The 19774-nt window shown below is 42.0% G+C and overlaps 1 protein-coding gene across 2 annotated transcripts; it reads right to left on the bottom strand.

Annotated features, from left to right (window-relative positions):
* Nucleotides 1-1986: 1986 nt before the first annotated feature.
* Nucleotides 1987-19386, bottom strand: csad (cysteine sulfinic acid decarboxylase). 2 transcript variants are annotated; one of them, XM_064299534.1, is made up of 14 exons: nt 19273-19386; nt 12032-12180; nt 11268-11394; nt 10674-10764; nt 9828-10050; nt 9535-9614; nt 9263-9317; nt 8896-9012; nt 7183-7247; nt 6722-6803; nt 6017-6216; nt 4774-4825; nt 4075-4164; nt 1987-3863 (listed from the first exon to the last, which is right to left on the bottom strand). In XM_064299534.1, the coding sequence occupies exons 1-14, from the start codon at nt 19319-19321 to the stop codon at nt 3690-3692; spliced, it is 1554 nt and encodes a 517-aa protein (XP_064155604.1). In that variant the 5' UTR covers nt 19322-19386; the 3' UTR covers nt 1987-3689. The 2 variants fall into 2 exon arrangements, with proteins under 2 accessions (XP_064155604.1, XP_064155605.1); XM_064299535.1 differs by having other exon boundaries at nt 12032-12159; nt 19273-19371.
* Between the last annotated feature and the right edge of the window lie 388 nt (nt 19387-19774).

Below are 19774 nucleotides of genomic sequence, written 5' to 3'. Positions count from 1 at the left end.
ACACTATGACAACATTTTTTGGGTTTTTTATATTCAGCAACACTCACACCTGTCATAAGGTCATGTAGTAGTACTTGCTACATTAAACATGTGGTACTGGTGATTATTAATAATAATGAAATATTGCTATACTCAGTCTGAAATTTTGTTATGATGATGAGGATAAGGATGAACAGAGATGGCACCATTGCTGTTCCATTAATAATTAATTTCCAGGCAAAGCACTAAAATTGATGGAACTGGATTTTGGGTCTGGCTTTTATTAATGTTCTACCATTTGACATTTACTAATATTACTCACAAAAGACAAATGGTTTTGGGCTCTGGGGAGAACAGTGAAACAAATTTTTACACAGAGGTCTCGTATTTACAGATGCCATATTTGATTTTGGAGTGGTCTGTTATTTCTGTGCATTTTCAGTATTCTACAGTACTGTGGAATCATGCCACTCTCCTAATACTTATAACTGCATCACAGATTACAATTACAGTTTGGTCATTTGGCAGATGCCTTTAGCCAAAATGACTTGCAAAAGTGAATTTTACATTATTCCAGGCCCAACCATAACAGATAAAGATTTTATTTTGTTCACATTTTTTGTAATTCGCACTCACAAGGTCCACCTTTTACATATGGTACACCATCTTTTTTATTTAATAACACTTCAGTTAGTACCTCTTACTTGTCCACCAACTTGCCAGACTGTAGTCACATACTTATACAGTGAAGTCAGTGTTGTAGAAAGACAACATGGGAATTGCCCTGTCAACCATAACCCTCCCTCTATGTGCGGTACTATAGCCACTTAAAGTGGAACCTCCTGGTCAAAGCTGGAATATGGATAGTACTGAAATTTAGACTTCCCTCACTTCCTCAACAACCAGGGATTTAACTGGATGTACAACAAAGGACCACAATATTCTGTCTATTGAGAATGCTATAAAATCATAAATCACATGAACTAGTCATAAAAGTTAGTCAGACTGAGCCTGCTGTTTTAGTGATATTTTTGTGACATCACGGCATTGTGGGTTCAGACTAAGAAACAGTCCTCATCTGCACTTAAGGGTTTGTTAGACTTTCCTGGATATGATCACATGGTTTGGAAGCCATTTTCTTCTGGTGTTTCCACCCTTTTTTCAAGCTGCTTACAAATAATAGTGTTGTACCACCAGGTGGCAGTGTTATCCAGGGAGCAGTACTTCTGCAGCAGAAATAGACTTCCAAATTCTTGTGATGTTTGCAATTCACATGCAAAATGAGCTTTGAGACTACCTACAGCTATTCATTTGTGGATTCACCTTTTTTAAAAATTTACTTACAATAAAGGTTTTTCCACTTTTTCTTCTCTGTTCAAGAGTGCCTGTCGTTTTCTAATTTTCATAAAAAGTGTGACCTGAGACTGCCTGATTGCTGAAGCTAAGCAGAGTGGATGTTTACCCACAGCCATCCTGTCACAACCTGCCAAGCAACATATTTTGCTGGATACAGTACTGCTGATGGAACAAACAATAGTTGTGCTCCTGCCTGCACCTCCAACAAGAGCACTTCATTTTTTTTACTCACTTTTCTGCCATTATGATTCCTTATGGTTTACTACAATTACAACTGCGTAATTTAGCAGTGTTTTACTGCAATTTCCAAGAAATTTAAATGGTAAAATAAGATATATGGTTTCAACATATAAGGGTAATTGGGGGGTTTATTTGGAGTTGTAGAGCTCGTTCACAATCACACACTTTCAGGGATATTTGTGATTTATAAATGCAGTGTACATATATGTGATTTACGAAACCTTTTTTTCATCTGTACGCACATTTAATTAATCATACGTGCGCGCCGTTTAACTGGTCGTACAATGTAATTTAGGATTAAATCCACACACATTCTATGCATGAGGCGCCTGGTTGCAACTTCAAAGTGGTGTACCAGTACGGGGCAGTATTTATTCTGGATTAAGCAAAAAAAAAAAATGCACAAGAGCGTTGTTAAGGACACTGTGCCACAAAGACTTTATTCTGACGATGTTAAAACGAGGTCCTGATTCACAGTGTCCACCATTTTGTGTCACATATTGCAAAGAGCTCTCTCAGTCAAGCCAGAACTCTTGCTTATTTGGCTGAACAAGTCAATCTCATCTCACAGCCGATGAGTGGTGATCATTCTGGAGGACGAGACCTGCCATGCATCACTCGGGTGGGTGCTACCACAGTTTGATGACGAGTTCTGGATTTCCTATCTACGCAAACTACAACATTAAGCCGAGGAATTGGTATGCTGTTGAATGGGAGGAAATGGAATTTTTCCAGACCTGTCACAAGTGAGTAATTTTGCTCACAAAATAAACAAGTCATTTTTTGGAATAGTTCATTCATAATTCTTAGGCCGTCAAGAAAATATTCAGACGAAAATGCAAATGTCACAGTGTGTCCGTTTTGTGAAACATTTTATATGACGCTACCCCTGGTCTACATGGTGGTTTCTTTTGTGTATGCATGAAGTAGGTTTGACATTTGTTTGGGAAGTTACCTTGCCAGATTGAATAACTCAATATTACACCCAGCATTCACTATTCATAAATTAAGCTTATTTGTCTCTTGTGCTACACCTTGGTGGTGATCAAAGATAGATGGTACAAAGTTCCACATCACATATAAAGAACTTCAATTTTTAAATCAATAGTATGTGGTGCACAATATTATATGTAATATGTACCCTGTACATATTTAGATTTCCTAGTCAATCAATTAAAGACAAACCTAACCATTATTTAAGTGTGTCCTGTTTCCCCATACCTGTCTGAAACTGTGTACACTATTATAACAAATGACAAAGAGGACAGTCAGAACCCAGACCAGCTCAAAGAAATATACATGAATGTAGCCAATTGCAGGCACTACAAAGATATTTAGAAAGTAAGGAAGAGTTTTTTCCTCATCTAATAACATTTAAATGAGCATTAAAGTTGATGTTCACACACATTAATTATAGAACGTAAAACTTTGTTTCCATAACAATTTATTATTCCACCTAATCAGCTTATTTCTTTAATATCAATGTAAACAATCACACTGTAAATAGATGTAGTAAATTATGGAAATCATTATCTTCTCGGACAAAAATGAAATCCCTTTCATTTTAGAATGTATAAAATATACCAACGTTACCATTGTGAGCTATCAATGATTGTGAATCATTGATGTGTGGATGCTGTGGTTCTGTAGTGCAAGATAAATTAAATCTTTTTGCCTAATCCCATTAAAGGTAGTATGCGTGCCACTAAAATTCAATATAGTAATGGAGCATGGAAAGGGTTTATATTGCAGTAAATTGGGAAGCAGTGTTTCGCAATCAAATGATCAATGAGTAAACTAAAATATGTGGTGCTTATTTGCATCTTTGAGTATTCCTAAGTGGTCTAGCTACATTCAGGGAAATGCACTTGAAGCAATATGCAATCAAGGAATCAGATTTTCTTTTTCTTTGAAAGAAAATATTGGCCTGACCTATACAGTCAAATTAGTCACTACACTATACTTGCTACATATCCTTAAAAGCATTAAGATGATAACGTTTACTTCCTACTGGGTCTAAATACTTAAAAGGCCATCTGAATTAAAGGTAAAAAATGTGTTGAGACATGGAAAGGCAAGTGTGGGCTTTGAATGACAGATTCCACGTTGCTAAGTTACAGGTCTCTACCCAGCCTCTCAATCTCATCTAAGAAGAAGTCCATTTCCTCCTGGGATATCTGAGGGGAGAGGACCACCATGCGGAAGAAGTTGACCCTCCCTTTCTGTGGCTGATAGCCAACCATCATGCTGCCCTTTCGCATCATGCGCTCCTTTATGTTTGGCGCCACCTGGTGAGAGAGGAGTGTTACTACAGAAATGTCACTGCCTCTAAGACAGAAAAGTTGTCAAGAAAATTAAACCTGCATATCAAATGACTGACAAAGGGCAGTTCTAAAGAGTGATATAGCATCACTTTCAGCTCTCACACGTGCAAATAAAATGAGCTGTTATTTGGAGAAGAAAAGACAGGTGGAGTGAGTGGAGTTCACGGAAACCTACCTTCGACAGCTTCTCTCTGTAATCCTCACTGTCTTCCATCCCTCTCAGACTGGGGGGTATGAACCAGAAACAGACGTTCACAAACTGTGGCTGTTTTCAAGAAGAAAAGAGAAAGACAGAGAGCGAGTGAGTGAGTGAGTGAGTGAAGGAGGGAAAGGGAAGAAGAAATGAAACTTGCATAAACCATTTAAAAGATCGTCCAGCAATTTAAAAACTGGCAGCAAAACATATTAATCTGAGATTATTGCATAATTGTTTTATAGCACTACGCTGTTTATTTAAGACCTTTTTTTGGGTGTGAAATTTTTTGATGCTCCCCCAGTTTAGAATGGTCAATTATGCACTGTGACATCACAACAGGAGAGACAAGGAGGCAGACAAGCATGTGCTGTCCTCCAAAGCAGGTGATGTCAGCCACCATTCTTATTACAAATCACTTGAGTCGATTAGATGTGGCCCTGCGGGGCTACCAGCCACAGTTGGCACTGACACAGCCGAGATTCCATACCAGACCCTGAGCCCCATCCACATGCGCACCAGTGCCTTAGCAGGATGAGCCAGCATCCCTAACCATTTTTTAAAAGAGCCTTTTTTCCTCCTAATATGGAAGACCAAAACTGGTAATGCACCCAGAATGCAGTGCTCCTGGTACAGACACTCTAGCCTCCATGATGCTTTAGCATAAAGGAGTTCACCCACCTCATTAACCAACCGAAAGCCTTCTCTCTTTTTCATCTCTTCAACAAGGTACCTGCAGACCATTAACAAGGGGCACAGACAGACAGAAAACTCCAATAAAGTTGGTTTAACATGTACAGAAATTGCAGATCTAGCATTTATTTCAGTGTGCTGTATACATCAATGCCAGCAGCTATTCCACCCTATATGTCTGGGTTCTTCAACTAATTCTTCCTGAGGCCAAATGCTTTGTAAAAACAGTGCAGACAATTATTCATAAAACAGTGTATGTCTGAGATCAAGGTTGACTGGTGTGTACACAAGTTTTTCCTCCATTGATTACCCTGGCCCAGTCAGCTAACTAGCTGTATACAAATGTCGGTTCACTCATAGATTAGTAGTTGAGTTTGTTGGTTTTCAGTTTCACCAGACCCAGCTGTTGTACCTGGTTTTAGGTGAAGGCCTTCAGCCCTCATACCTGGTTTTGGGTGAAGGCCTTAGGCTCTCATACCTGGTGTAGGCGAAAGCCTTGTCCACCCGCTCCTCCAGGCCCTGAGTGCCTACTGCTTTCCACATGAGCCACAGTTTGAGGCAGTCCACCTTCCGCCACACTGCACAGACTGTCCCCGTGTCCAGGCTAATCTAATTGTCAAAGTGTCCTTCACGTGCAAGTGAATTCTGGTCGAAAGTACCCAAGTGTCACCAGGTCACACAATTCAGGTATGTGCGGAAAGTCTCTGTTTTTGAGTGAAGGCCTTCAGCCCTCCCACCTGGTTTTCAATGAAGGCCTAAGCCCATCTACATGGTTTTGGTTGAAGGTCTCCACCTTCTGTGTCTGGTTTTGATTTAAGGCGTTAAGCCCTCGTACCAGGTTTTGGGTGAAAGACCTCAGTTCTTCATCCTGGTTTTGGGTGAAGGCCTTCAGCTCTTGTACCTGGTTTTGGTTGAAGGCCTTCAGCTCTTGTTCCTGGTTTTGGGTGAAGGCCTTCAGCTCTTGTACCTGGTTTTGGGTGAAGGCCTTCAGCTCTTGTACCTGGTTTTAGGTGAAGGCCTTCAGCTCTTGTACCTGGTTTTGGGTGAAGGCCTTCAGTTCTTGTACCTGGTTTTGGGTGAAGGCCTTCAGCTTTTGTACCTGGTTTTGGGTGAAGGCCTTCAGTTCTTGTACCTGGTTTTGGGTGAAGGCCTTCAGCTCTTGTACCTGGTTTTGGGTGAAGGCTTTAAGCCCTTATACCTGGTTTTGGGTGAAGGCCTTAGGCTCTCATACCTGGTGTAGGCGAAAGCCTTGTCCACACGCTCCTCCAGGCCCTGAGTGCCTACTGCTTTCCACATGAGCCACAGTTTGAGGCAGTCCACCTTCCGCCCACACTGCACAGACTTGTCCCCCGTGTCCAGGCTCACATCGTAGAACTTGTCCTGCTGGAACAGGTAGGTCGCGTTGGCACAGTGGCACCGCTTCAGCAGGTTCTGGCAGGGCAAAAAAGCACACCAAAAAAAAAAAGGATGAGCGGTCACAGCAGGTTCCACACAAGTTCCAGAGTGTGACTGACTGACGTGGGGAAATGATTATGGAGCATAACACAAAGGTAGAATCATAATTCCACAGTGGTCTCCCTTAAGACAAAGAGGTAGAAATGGCATGATTGTGTGGGTGCTTCTACTAAATGTTTTTGTTTTCCCCTAATTGTTGCCTGTGCTTTGCGCTCTGTGTTTTTATGACCTTGTTGCCTTTTTGGCTGGACCGCAACAGCGGGGCCAGCCCTATAAACGCGAATGTCTGTGAGTGACTGAGCGATGAAGTTACACCATTGGTCGGCCGAGTTATGAAGTTACACCATTGGTCGGCCGGATCACGTGTGTTAGGTCCAGCCATATGCTAGGTTATAACCTGGTCTTGTTGTTTGTGTAATATGGCTGCTTCATGAGTTCCTAGGGTAACATGTTGAGGAACGGAAGCAGGGTTCTTTGTTACCGTGGTGTCCTTGAGCAGAAAGACGGAACACTGCAGTCCTGTCAGAAGCATCTTGTGAGGGTTCCACGCCACTGAATCCGCCCTTGGGAACACATGTAGGATAGGCAAAGGCTTACACCAAACCTTTCACCCCAAAGACTGATATCAAATTATCGGAAGCATTTGGTTGCAGTTATTGCTGCTAAAAGTGGTGCAACCAGTTAAGTTTAGCAGGGTGTTTACTTTTTCAAATGGGTGATGTGGGTTTTTGATAACTTTCTTTCATTAAATAAATAAAATAAAAATGTAACAAATATGTTTTGCATTTACTCTGGTTCCTTTAGTCTAATGTTACTTTTTGCCTAACGATATGAAACCATTCAGTGTGACAAACATGCAATAATAGAGGAAATCAGGAAGGGGCAAATCATTTTTTATGGCACTGTAACATTAGGAATGCAGTGAATTCTGGGAGAACTCACCTCTCAATTCCATTCAACAGGTGTCTGTGCTTCTTGGATAAGAGCACACTGCCTCCCCAGGCTGCCTGAAGGGAGGGAAACACATTAACCAGAGTTAAGCACCCAAACCTGAGACAAAGCAGAGAGCGATTCAGTCCTCATTACAGTCTTTTAAAGCTACTGCATTTTATTTATATTTAATATGGAGAAATATAAAAAAACAAACAGAAACTGTTGAAGCGTAACACACAAATGTCCCATTCCTTCTTTTATTGAGAATTCATAATTGAAAATTAAGATCTAATAAAAAATGTGTTTCCTTGTGTGGGGATGCATTACTTGTGGCAAATTTAAATTTAAATGTAGTAGAGCAATGGTTTACAGCAAGGCCTGATCTCTTTTTAATCCCTTTCCCCCCCAATTTGGAATGCCTAGTAGTGTGTGTGTGTGCGTTTGTGTGTGCGCACGTGTGTGTGTGAGCTGCGATTGGCATCAAGGATGGCACATGCTTGTGTGAACTCTCACAGATGAGTGGCAGAGTTTACAGCAATGAGTGCTGATATACGTATATAGACAGTCAATCATAACTCATTCATGCAAGCTCCACCACCCATCCAGGAGAGTGCAGACAAGCTTGATGCGAACTGCTGCTCCTTGTCACACACCAGTTCAAAAGTTTGGCTCGCACAGACGTGAGTTGGAGGAAGACAACTCATGTGCAGCTCAAAGGGATCCTTACATTTCTGGATTTAAAAAAAATATTATTCCAATTTTAGTGCATGTTTTTGATTGGACCAGACAGTGTTAAGTGTGATGGAGGACATTTTAGATATTTAGAGGTCTTTCCAACACCCTGTCGCCTTTACAGTGGCAAGTATCAACCATTCAGAGGTTTGGAGTTTAGTAACCCAAGTGGTAAGCAAGTAGTAAAACTTCATGCAACTTCAAAGCAGCTTGTACGGCAGCATCACATTTCCAGAGGCTGTCCATGTGAATACATTAATTTAATAGCATTTATTCAGAAATATAAACATAAATATCAGTTCTCATATGCTAGTGCAGTGATGTGAAAAAAGACAGTACACCCTCTTTCAGTTTCAGTTTCAGTTTCACATATTAGGACATAACTATCCCTCGTCTAGTATCCTGGGCATGTACCTGGTACGGTCCCGCAGAGATACAGTCCCACTGTGATACAGCTCCACAGCTTTTACATATTAGGACATAACTATCCCTTGTCTAGTATGGGCAGAAATTAGTGCCAGCAGAAATTGAATTTGAATCTCATAATTGTCATAATTCAGTTCTCTGCAACACGCATCTGGGTACTTAGAAAGAAACCCAGAAAGTAAACTATTCCTTTAAGAGGAAGACATTGAAGAACCACAGCTGCAGACTGTATGTTTCCTTGGTAAATGTTTTACTGTGATCCAATATAGGAGTGAACCCTGCCAGTGTGTGTAGCTGTGTAGAGAATTAAGCCAGAACTATTGTTGGAACCGAAGCCAGATTGCACACTGGCTGTCCAGGACTGGAGTTGTGCACCCCTGTGGTAGGAAATTTGGCTTAGTGTTTTTCTTTGTCCTGCCAGTATGACCCTGTTACAGTTGTTATGCAGAGGAAAACAACAGTGTGTTTACTTCTGCCATCAGATTTCGCTGTCATGACCAGTTAACCTACGGCAAAACGATAAAAACTTTTAGCAAACATTTGTGTAAAAGGGCATCCACTCACATCCACATGCATCCACAGGCCGTGCTTCTCACAGACACTGGCTATCCTGTCCAGTGGGTCGAAGGAGCCCTGGATGGTTGTGCCTGATGTGGCGCTGACCAAAAATGGCACTGCCCCCTGGTGGGGGGAAGGGGAAGAACCAGGTGATGACACGTATACCCAAGACCAGTCTGCCATCAGCAAACAGCACAATTTCACTGATAAAGGCAACAAGCAAATACATCAGACATCCAGAGAACCGGAACAGAAAACTGTTTTTTTTAGAACTTAGCTGACACTACAGTTTCCCCAGGGAGGGGAAGATGAACTGGCCCTTTCTGAAGCTGCAAACTATGAAATTGGATTGAGTTGGTTTTGGAAAACTTGCCTGCGTTCTAGCAAGCTCAATTTTCCGGTCTAGGTCATCTGGAATCATGCGGCCTCTGAGCGAGAGAGATGGAGAGACAGTGAGAGAAAGATAGAGAGAGAGAGGGGAGAAAGAGAGCACAGAGAGAGGGGAGAGAGAGATAGAGTGAGAGAAGAGAGAGAGCAGGGATTATGGACAGAAGGAGAGAGGATGAGGGAGAGACAGATAGAACATGAAATAGTCAGGAGCGTTAAAACACAGGTGCGAAGGGAGGTCGATTGGAGGTTCAGTACCTTTCATCCACGTTCACCAGGAAGACGTTCTCCAGCCCGATGCCTTGAAACGAAGCTGCTTTGCAGATGGAGTAGTGGCCCTGGACACAGAGGCGTCTCGTTATTCGTTTATTTTAACCACACCCTTTTCTCCCCAGTCATACGCACACTCATCGCGCCCCTCCACTGTCGATTCAGGGGGAGCACCACCAACACGCTGCCAGCTGCTAGTCTTACTCACCGCCTTCTTTACTCGCTCTGTCAGACTCAATATTCTCTCCCTCCCTCCCTCCCTCTGTCCCTCCGTCACTCACCTCTTGGGAAGTGAATACAGCCAGGCGTGGGACGGCCCACAGCCCCCGCAGTTTGACCTGGGGGAAGGCGCGGTAGCGGGCCAGGTTCATGGCGTACATGTTGGAGACGGAGCCGCCGGGGCAGAAGATGCCGTCTCCCGCCTCCCAGCCCACCAGAGAGCGCAGCTGGGACAGAACCACTTCCTCCATCAGCACAAACACCGGGGCCACCTCGTACGTGTACCTCAAATGCAGAACCAGGAGAGAGGACAGTCACAAACACCGCCCCCTCAAAGGCAACTGCACTGCCAAACCCTGCCCCCGCAACAATGCTGCCAAATTCTGCCCCCCCCCCCCCGCCCCCCAGCAACTATACTGCTAAACCCTGTCCCCTGTAACAATACTGCCAATCCTGCCCCCACAACAACTGCCAACCTGCCACTCCCCCCAGCAACAATACTGCCAAATCCTGCCCCCTGCCCCCCCAGCTACAATACTGCCAAACCATAACCCCGCAACAATACTGCCAAATCCTGCCCCCCCAGCAACAATTCTGCCAAATCCTGCCCCCCCAGCAACAATACTGCCAAATCCTGCTCCGCCCCAGCAACAATACTGCCAAATCTGCCAAAGACACAGACCTATCTGTTTTTCTTTTTTTTTTTGTCGATCAAAATTCTGTGGGTGCATGCTTGCCTAGCTGAAGAGATCAACTCACTTCTCACTTCTTGCCATGCTGTTTTTGGTGTTTTAACAGTGACTACAAATTTGTGTATGTGTACCACAGGAGGTATTCTGTGACCCCAGACAAGGAGTTGCTAACTTATGGCTAACTAGCAAATGTCTTCCTCTCTCTCTCTCTCTTACTGGCTGGTATTGAGCGTTTCAGTGAGGAATCGTCCCGCCAGGGCGTGGTAATCCACCCCTGCAAACAGCTGGTTGAAAAACAGTGGGTGACCTGAAGACCAGAAAAACAGGAACCATATCACTGTGTAAGCCAAGAACCTCCTCACAGACAAAGATGAGGATATGCACAAAGGACTTGTGCAGTGGACATGTGCAGACGAGGACGTGCTCAAACAAGGACATGCACAGAGTATGCACACAGAGGACATGCACAGAGTATGCACACAGAGGACATGCACAGAGTATGCACACAGAGGACATGCACAGAGTATGCACACAGAGGACATGCACAGAGAACGTGCGCAGTGGACATGCTCAAACAAGGACATGCACAGAGTATGCACACAGAGGACATGCACAGAGTATGCACACAGAGTATGCACACAGAGGACATGCACAGAGTATGCACACAAAGTATGCACACAGAGGACATGCACAGAGTATGCACACAGAGGACATGCACAGAGTATGCACACAGAGGACATGCACAGAGTATGCACACAGAGGACATGCACAGAGGACGTGCACAGGCGAGGGCCGGCGGCAGAGGCCTACTGGTCTTGACGCTGTACTTGGCCACATCTCGCACACGCCGCAGCAGCTGGTCACGTGACTCCCCGCCATCCCGCAGCTCTAGGTCCAGGATCGCCCGCAGCTCCTCTGGATCCCTCCATTCGCAAACCTGCCGAGAGGGGGAGGGGGGTGAAGACACCTCACAATGAACCGCATCCTCCTTCCCCTTCTCCAAATCCTTCCCAAATAATCACTTCCCCAAAGCTCCAAAAACTTCCCAACTCGTCTCTGACCAAAGCTCGTCACGTCACGCGAAGCGTCCCCTTCCATAGCACTGACAGCTGTCGTGCGTTACGCCACATGGCCAGCAGTCTGAGCCCTTCCATTTCAGAGGCAGAACAGGCAGGATCACCATGGCTATCGGTGAGTCACTCATTTCAACCAATCGTTGAGTCTTGCTGTGGCGAGCAAACATTTTGATTGGTTCCAACTTTTTTCCTCACTAGCTGGTAACTTTAATTTGCTACACTAACATACAAATATTAAGACCTGGAAAGACTAAAACTGCTAGGAATTTAGAGAGTTATTACCATTAGAGATCTGTGAGATATCTAATATTGATGTATATATGGAGAGATAGAAAGAGTGTTTTTGATATTGGACAAAATATCTTCCCCGCATCCAAATAAAATCCAGAAAAACAAGAAAAAGACAATGAGAAAGAAAGCAAAGAAGGGGGGTGCACAGGCCAGAGAGCCACAGAACCAAGAATTTAGAAACACAAAAAAGAAAAGAGTATTCATCACCTTCTCCTTGGTATCAGTACCCTGACACAGCGCCTCCTCCAGGATAATCTGAAAAGCTTCCTTCAGGAAGTGCTGTCCCTCAGCGTGGTCAGGAAGTGGTCCATTCAGATGCTGACCATTCTGGAGAGCTACCGGCACAGGAACGCCATCTACATTTACACCAAGACCAACAATCACATTAACAGCTACATTTACACCAAGATCAAAAATCACATTAACAGCTACATTTACACCAAGATCAACAATCACATTTACATCTACATTTACACCTAAATCTACATTCACATCTACATTTACACCGAGATCTACATTCACATCTACATTTACACCGAGATCTACATTCACATCTACATTTACACCGAGATCTACATTCACATTTACATTTATAGCAAGATCTACATTCACTTCTACATTTACACCTAAATCTACATTCACTTCTACATTTACACCTAAATCTACATTCACATTTACATCTACATTTACACCTAAATCTACATTCACATTTACATCTACATTTACACCTAAATCTACATTCACATTTACATCTACATTTACACCGGGATCTACATTCACATTTACACCGAGATATACATTCACATTTACCCCGAGATCTACATTCACATTTACATTTAAACCTAGATCTACATTCACATTTACATCTACATTTACACCTAGAGCTATATTTACATTTATAGCCAGATCTACATTTAGAGGGCAAAACTCTGGGGCATCTTTGTCTTCTACCTGCGACACTTTTGGATGAGTGACAGACTTCAGATTAAAGCACTAAAATTAGACAAATTTATGAGACACAAATTTTGAGTGACAACATTATCTTCAGATGATAAGATTAAAAACTACTAAAGCCAAGCTACTTGAAACAATTTCGGAAACACTGGGTAGCATTGCTTTGGAATACAGCTTGTTTAATTTGTGTGAGCTAAGATAGGCAATATTGTTTCATGCAACTTGCATGCAATTTTGATAGCAACACTTTCAATGGCAGGCCTAGATTTGAATGGATGACTTATAGACAGTGCTCGGTAGGCTATGTGTGAGTAACTTGGCATTTTTGTACGTTGAAAACGTGTTTTTCATCAAATCTATATTTACATTAAGATTGATACCTAGATCTGCATTCACATTACATCTGCATCTGTATTTACACCTAGATCTGCACTTACATTTAAACTTACACCTAGATCAACATTTACATTTATATCTACCTTTGCACCTAGATCTATAATTACTAGGGCTGGCCGATATTACACAATAACTATTGAATGCAATAACACTCATCTCCACCTTGTGGTGTATTTCCTTTCTTTGCATCTTTTTCTTTAATTATACCTGTTGTGGTAGTAAGAATAATAATAGCTTTATTTGTATAGCACCTTTTATACAGAATGCAGCTAAAACTGCTTAACAGGAATAATAAAACCAAAGGCAGACAGGAAATAACACAATGCTCATAGTCAAGTATACTATTTAAAAACATACCACGAGATTAAGAAAAGGAGTGAAATAAAATATTAACAAAAATAATACATAACAAAATATTAAAATGAAAAAAAATTTAAATTAAAATGAAAAACAATGAAATATTAAAATGAGAATATAAAACGAGAATAAGCAATAAAACACAGAGCAGAATAAAATAATCTATTAAAAGCCAAATTAAAAAAGGAATGTTTTGAGCTGCTTTTTTAAAATTTCCAACTGAGTTTGCTGTTCTAATGCTATCTTGGAGAGTGTTTTGGTGCATAGCAGCAGCCCTCTCACCACTTGTTTGTGTTTCCCCGCAGGTATGTTGAGTAAGATGTTGAGTAAGCCTGTTGTGGACGATATGACTGCTCGAGTCGGCACATAAAATGACAGGCAATCTTGGATATAAAAAGGTGCTAAACCATGAGCAGCTTTCTAGACAAGTAACACGATTTTAAAATCAATTCTAAAAGAAACAGAGCCAATGTAAAGCAGCAAGGACGGGTGTAATACGGTCTCTTTTCGTGGTTCTCAGTAGGAGCGTTCTGAATAACTTGGAGTTTACCAATAGATTTTTTGGGCAGGATGGTGAAAAGTCCAAATGGCTAGAGATAGCAGCATGTATCAGTATCTTGCCGAGTTAAAAAAAAGACCTTACTTACTTTTTTCTTAGGTGAAAAAATGCAAACGTGGTCACGTAGTCTACGTGTGATTTAAAATCGAGGCTGGCATCTGAAATAACTCCCAGGTTTCTGACTGCAGATTTTGTTTGTTGAGCAAACATCCAAACTTCAGAGGCCTTGTGAAATGCTGCCAGAGAAAAAAAATATCACCACTGATATTTACTGGATGTGGAGAAGACAGCCAAACAGAAGCAAGGTCGGATATCTTTCATGCAATCATGTGATGTGTTTTTGTCAATCACATGGAAGCTGCAAGGCCTTGCTGCCAATGGGCTGTTTTTTATCAATATCCAATAGATAACAGTGGTGACCTTTTCTCCCAGAAAGCATTTCACACAACCTCTGAACTTTGGATTATATCTGATTACTACCGCATCAGGTGTAATTAAAGAAAAAGGATGAAAAGAAAGGCAGTGCACTGTGTTGTGATGATGATCGTTATTGAATTCAGTCATTATTGCCCAGCCCTAACATTTACATTTACATCTACATCTACTTTTACACCTAGATCGACATTTACATCAGCATTTACACCTTACATCTACAGTTACATCTACATGTGTACCCTGATCTACATTTACTGCAAGATCTGTATTTTCATTTACACCTAGATCTACATTTAGATTTACATCTACATTTACACTTAGATCTACATTTACATCTAGATCTACATTACACAAAAATACATTAAAATGTATATTTATATTTACACCTAGATTTACATTTACATCAACAATTACACCTAGATCTGCATTTACATTTACACCTATATTTACACTTTCACATAAATCCACATTTACATTTAGGCATCTAGGAGATGCACTTATTCAGGTACACTTATATTACAGTCATAGTCAACAATACCAGCATCACTTAGACTAGAGATGTCTATGTCAATTTGAAGTAGGGGAAAGTGGGGCCAAATGTAACATAGAGGAAAATGAGTAACTACGGCAGTTGGCACAGGGGTTTTTTTGGCACACAGCTATTTTCTAGTGTTTTGAAGGTCACAGACAAATTGTGACATAAAAATATTTTGCTTGAACTGCAGTCATGTATCATGTTAAAAAAAAACTGTGAGGCAAACATTTCAGCTTTCTTGTATCAAAATTAAAAATATCGGTGCTCACACTCAACGTATCATAAAACCATGTTAAAAATGTATTATTTCTACTAGCACCTTTTATTTGAAAGTCTGTGATGAGTGACGTTAGTCGGGTAACTTCATATTATCACAGAGGTGGGTCCCAATGCGAATGGGGTTGTTCAGCACACTAATTTTGGTGTTGTGCTAGCCAACCCTGGTATAGACATGTTTTCAAGCTACCCCAGTTTCAACTCTATTTTATACTATATTTATTATCCATTTTATATTCAATATACTTATTATATTTAAAATAATTACATTAATTATTCATATCTTCCGTTTCTTATTTGAATTAAATGTTCTATTGGTTGTTTCATTCTTTGTAACTATAGCATTTTAACATTGCACCAACCAACCCCATAATGTGCACCAGCCAACCTCGGGTTGGGGCTGGTTTATAGCTGAGAACTTTTCATTTGCTAGAGGTCAGAATATTCTAACATAAATTATTCGGGAGAAATATGGCAATGAGTGACAAGTTTGCAAACCAACCCGTCTCCCCTACTTGTATGCCACCAATGGCAGAATACAGTCAGCCCAAGCTAGGGTGTTTTTAATGGACTTCATCATGACATTGCTTAAGCATCTACATCAGGGCAGGAAACGAATGTCTTTCGTTCCCTGGCCACAGTGGCTGGCGCATCCCAAAATGCACCATCCAAGTTCACTGTTTTACCTGAGAACTAGATATTTAGAATAGAACAGGATTGCCAAATGATGGGCGGTTACCTGCCAAAGTGGCTGGCAGAGTTGACAAAAGAAATTTTATCTGTGCCAGCATTTGGCTGGTGGCTGCTGTAATTTTCCACCCCGATCTACGTACTATGCAATGCACAAAATAGCGTACAATGACAAAATACACAGACGAGACATACAAACATGTACTTACACAATGCAGAATAGGTAGCTCAAACGATCAACAGCCATCTGTATTTGTTCTCAGAAAATGAGGAATAGAAAGAGAACCACTGACAGGGGTCCCCAGGGAGGTCTTTGATATGTTAGAAATTTAAAAAATGAAATTAGCAACCTGCTGTCAGTAGATTATTGATTTAAAAAAATTGATTGGATTTGTTCACACTGTAAAAAAATTGAAAATTACAGCAATTAATGAATTTACAGTGCTATTACTTTAATGTGAAATACAGTAACCATTACTTTACTGCAAATGCAAACACAGTATAACACTGTAATTGCTCATTTCTGTTTCTGCTGTATGTGATGTATTGTGTCCCTGTTTCTGTTTTTGATGTTGATTGATGACCATGGTGATGTAGTGGGTGGCACTGTCACCTCACAGCAAGATGGTTGTGGGTTCGAATCTCAGCTTGGGGCCTTTCTGTGTGGGGTTTGTATGTTCTCCCTGTGTCCGTGTGGGTTTCCTCCAGGTACTCTGGTTTCCTCCCACAGTCCAAAGACATGCAGGTAGGCTAACTGGAGACTCTAAATTGCCCATAGGTATGAGTGTGTGAGTGAATGGTGTGTGCCCTGCGATAGATTGGCAGTCTGTGCAGGGTGTATTCCTGCCTCTCGCCCAATGCACACTGGGATAGGCTCCAGCACCCCCTCCGAATCTGCTCAGGATAAGCGGGTATGGATAATGGATGGATGAATTGTAAAAAATTAAATTGTACTGTAAAAGCTCGAACTCAGTTTAATTAGAAGTTAAATTAAATTGCCCATAGCCTATCCATGCATTAAAAACAAAAGGTATAAATGCAATGAGGCTTGTATATGATAGGGGGGAGCTTTAATATACTACATGGCCATAAGTACGTGGACACCTGAACATCATACCCATATGTGCTTGTTGAACATCTCATTCCAAAACCATGGGCATGGAGTTCACCTCCCCTCCCCCCCCCCCCTTTGCTGCTATAACAGTCTTCACTCTTCTGGGAAGGCTTTGCACTACGTTTTGGAACATGGCTGCGGGGATTCGCTTCAATTCAGCCATAAGAGCATTAGTGAGGTCGGGCACTGATGTTGGGCGATAAGACTTGGCTTGCAGTCGGTGTTCCACTTCATCCGAAAGGTGTTTGATGGGGTTGAGGTCAGGGCTCTGTGCAGGCCAGTCAAGTTCTTCCACACCAAACCATTTCTTTATGGGCCTCGCTTTGCGCACGGGGGCACTGTAAGATTACTTTAAGATTAGCCTGGACTGAAACTAAAGGGCCCAGCCCAAACCATGAAAAGCAGCCCCAGACCATTCCTCCTCCACCAAACTTTACAGTTGGCACTATGCATTCGGGCTGGTAGCGTTCTCCTGGCATTGGCCAAATACCAGATTTGTCTATCAGACTGCCAGATAGTGAAGTGTGATTCATCAATCCGGAGATGATTTTCCCCTGCTTCAGAGTCCAACGGTGGCGTGCTTTGCACCACTACAGCTGACGCTTGGCATTGCGCATGGTAATCGTAGGTTTGTGCGGCTGCTCGGCCGTGGAAACCCATTTCAAGTTCATGAAGAACAGTTCTTGTGCTGACGTTGCTTCCAGAGGCAGCCTGGAACTCGGTAGCGAGTGTTGCAAATGAGGAGAGATGATTTTTTATGCGCTTCATGCTTCAGCACTCAGCGGTCCCGTTCTGTGAGCAAGTGTAGCCTAGCACTTCGTGGCTGAGCTGTTGTTGCTCCTAGATGTTTCCACATCACAATAACCGCTCTTACCGGGACAGCTCTAGCAGGGCAGAAATTTGATCAAACCGACTCGCTGGAAAGGTGGCATCCTATGACAGTGCTATGCTGAAAGTCACAGAGATCTTCAGTACGACCCATTCTTCGGCCAGTGTTTGTCTATGGAGACTGCATGGTTCTATGCTTGATTTTATGCACCTGTTAGCAATGGGTGTAGCTGAAGTAGCCAAACCCACAAATCAGAAGGGGTGTCCACATACTTGTGGCCATGTAGTGTACTTTTGGCCGTGTAGTGTACTTTTGGTCATGTAGTGTATGTCAAATATTCTCTTATGAAAGATGCCACAACAGAATTTCAGAATACTGCTTTCTTCTGGACTTTCTCTCCGGTCCAACACCTTTGATGCAGGGATGTATGTTGTTTGTATGTAAAATAAATAAATAAATAAATAAATAAATAAAAATAAAAATGACAACTAATCTAGCTCTTGTAATGTTTACAGAATTGAGCTAAATATGAAAATATGTTTTCCCCTACATCAATGTTTACAGAGAAGTTTCCTAATTTAGCTTTTTTTCTTTATTTGTTCAGCTCATGAAAGAATGCAGCCAAATATAAATTGCACATGAAGTATGCCTTATGAACCTATTTTAAAGGGTACTGGTTCCCGGCTAAACACATTGAAAATATTATTAAGAAGGGAATGTCAGAATTCGTTCAGTGACCCTACTTCCAGCACTCAAAAGTTTTGCCATGGGACTGACACTTCGTGAATACGTGTAGTTTATTGCACAGTAAATAGCCTTTTATAATCCTTAATTTATAAATACACAAATATTCAGTTTTTATCCGCTTCATTTGCGTAACTGCCGACCTTGCTGTATTTCCCTCCTCCCTCCAGCCGCAGTCACTTCAAAAATTTCCTAAACTTGTGGAAATTTCCGCGACCAATCTGTTTGTCATTGACGTCAGCCTGGCAAACAATGCACAACCGCGATAAGCGGTGAAAAGTTTAATTTGTTTAAGATCCACTTCACTCACTCGCTCGCTCCTCTCGCACTTTAAACACGCAGCATCTCACCAAGGCGACCAGAATAATTACGAATATATAAATAGCAACGCCTCTGGAAAGATGAGAATTTACGGTCAGTTCATGCACAGACACAGAAAAATGCAATTGAAACCTGGATGCGTCTTAAACTCATAATGATGTAGATAACGGAAATAGCGTACTTTCCACAGTCCTTGATAATTGATAGACAGTAAAATTACATTCGGAAATTCCTTTACCTTCACAATAACCGGTTCCCTGCATAAGCTCGCTTAATGCTGCATCCATCGTTGGTGATGTCCCTGGATTCCCTGAGGTCAGAATCGCTCTTGAGACGGCTTTTACGGGACGTGGATGGCATATACTGTCATTCAATGAGTACCACGCCCCCATCACGCCCCTCTCCTCTAAACCCCACCCACGCCAAAACAATGCCAAATGTTGGTTGGGAAAAAGGGTCTTGAAGCTGAAAAAAGATTTGAAAGCAGGGTCGGGTCTGGGAGGGGGGATGGGCGGGTTGGGGGTCAGATGGGGCATTGTTATTGTAATATAGAGATGTGTTCTGTGTTCTTGTTATCCTTTTGTGAGTTGGGGGTGGTGGCATCAGAGAGAAATACCTTCATTTACTAGTATATTTGCACGACAAGAGGCTGTCCTGCTCATTTGGATTACTTCCCGAACAAACTGGGGGGGGGGACTGCCAAACAACACTTGTAATTGTCAACTTCTGTTATTATTTAC

This window comes from Anguilla rostrata, chromosome 11 (genome assembly GCF_018555375.3).
Source record: "Anguilla rostrata isolate EN2019 chromosome 11, ASM1855537v3, whole genome shotgun sequence".
Lineage (NCBI taxonomy): Eukaryota > Metazoa > Chordata > Actinopteri > Anguilliformes > Anguillidae > Anguilla > Anguilla rostrata.
Note: the sequence above shows the minus strand (reverse complement) of the source record. Positions and strands in the feature narration are given on the sequence as shown.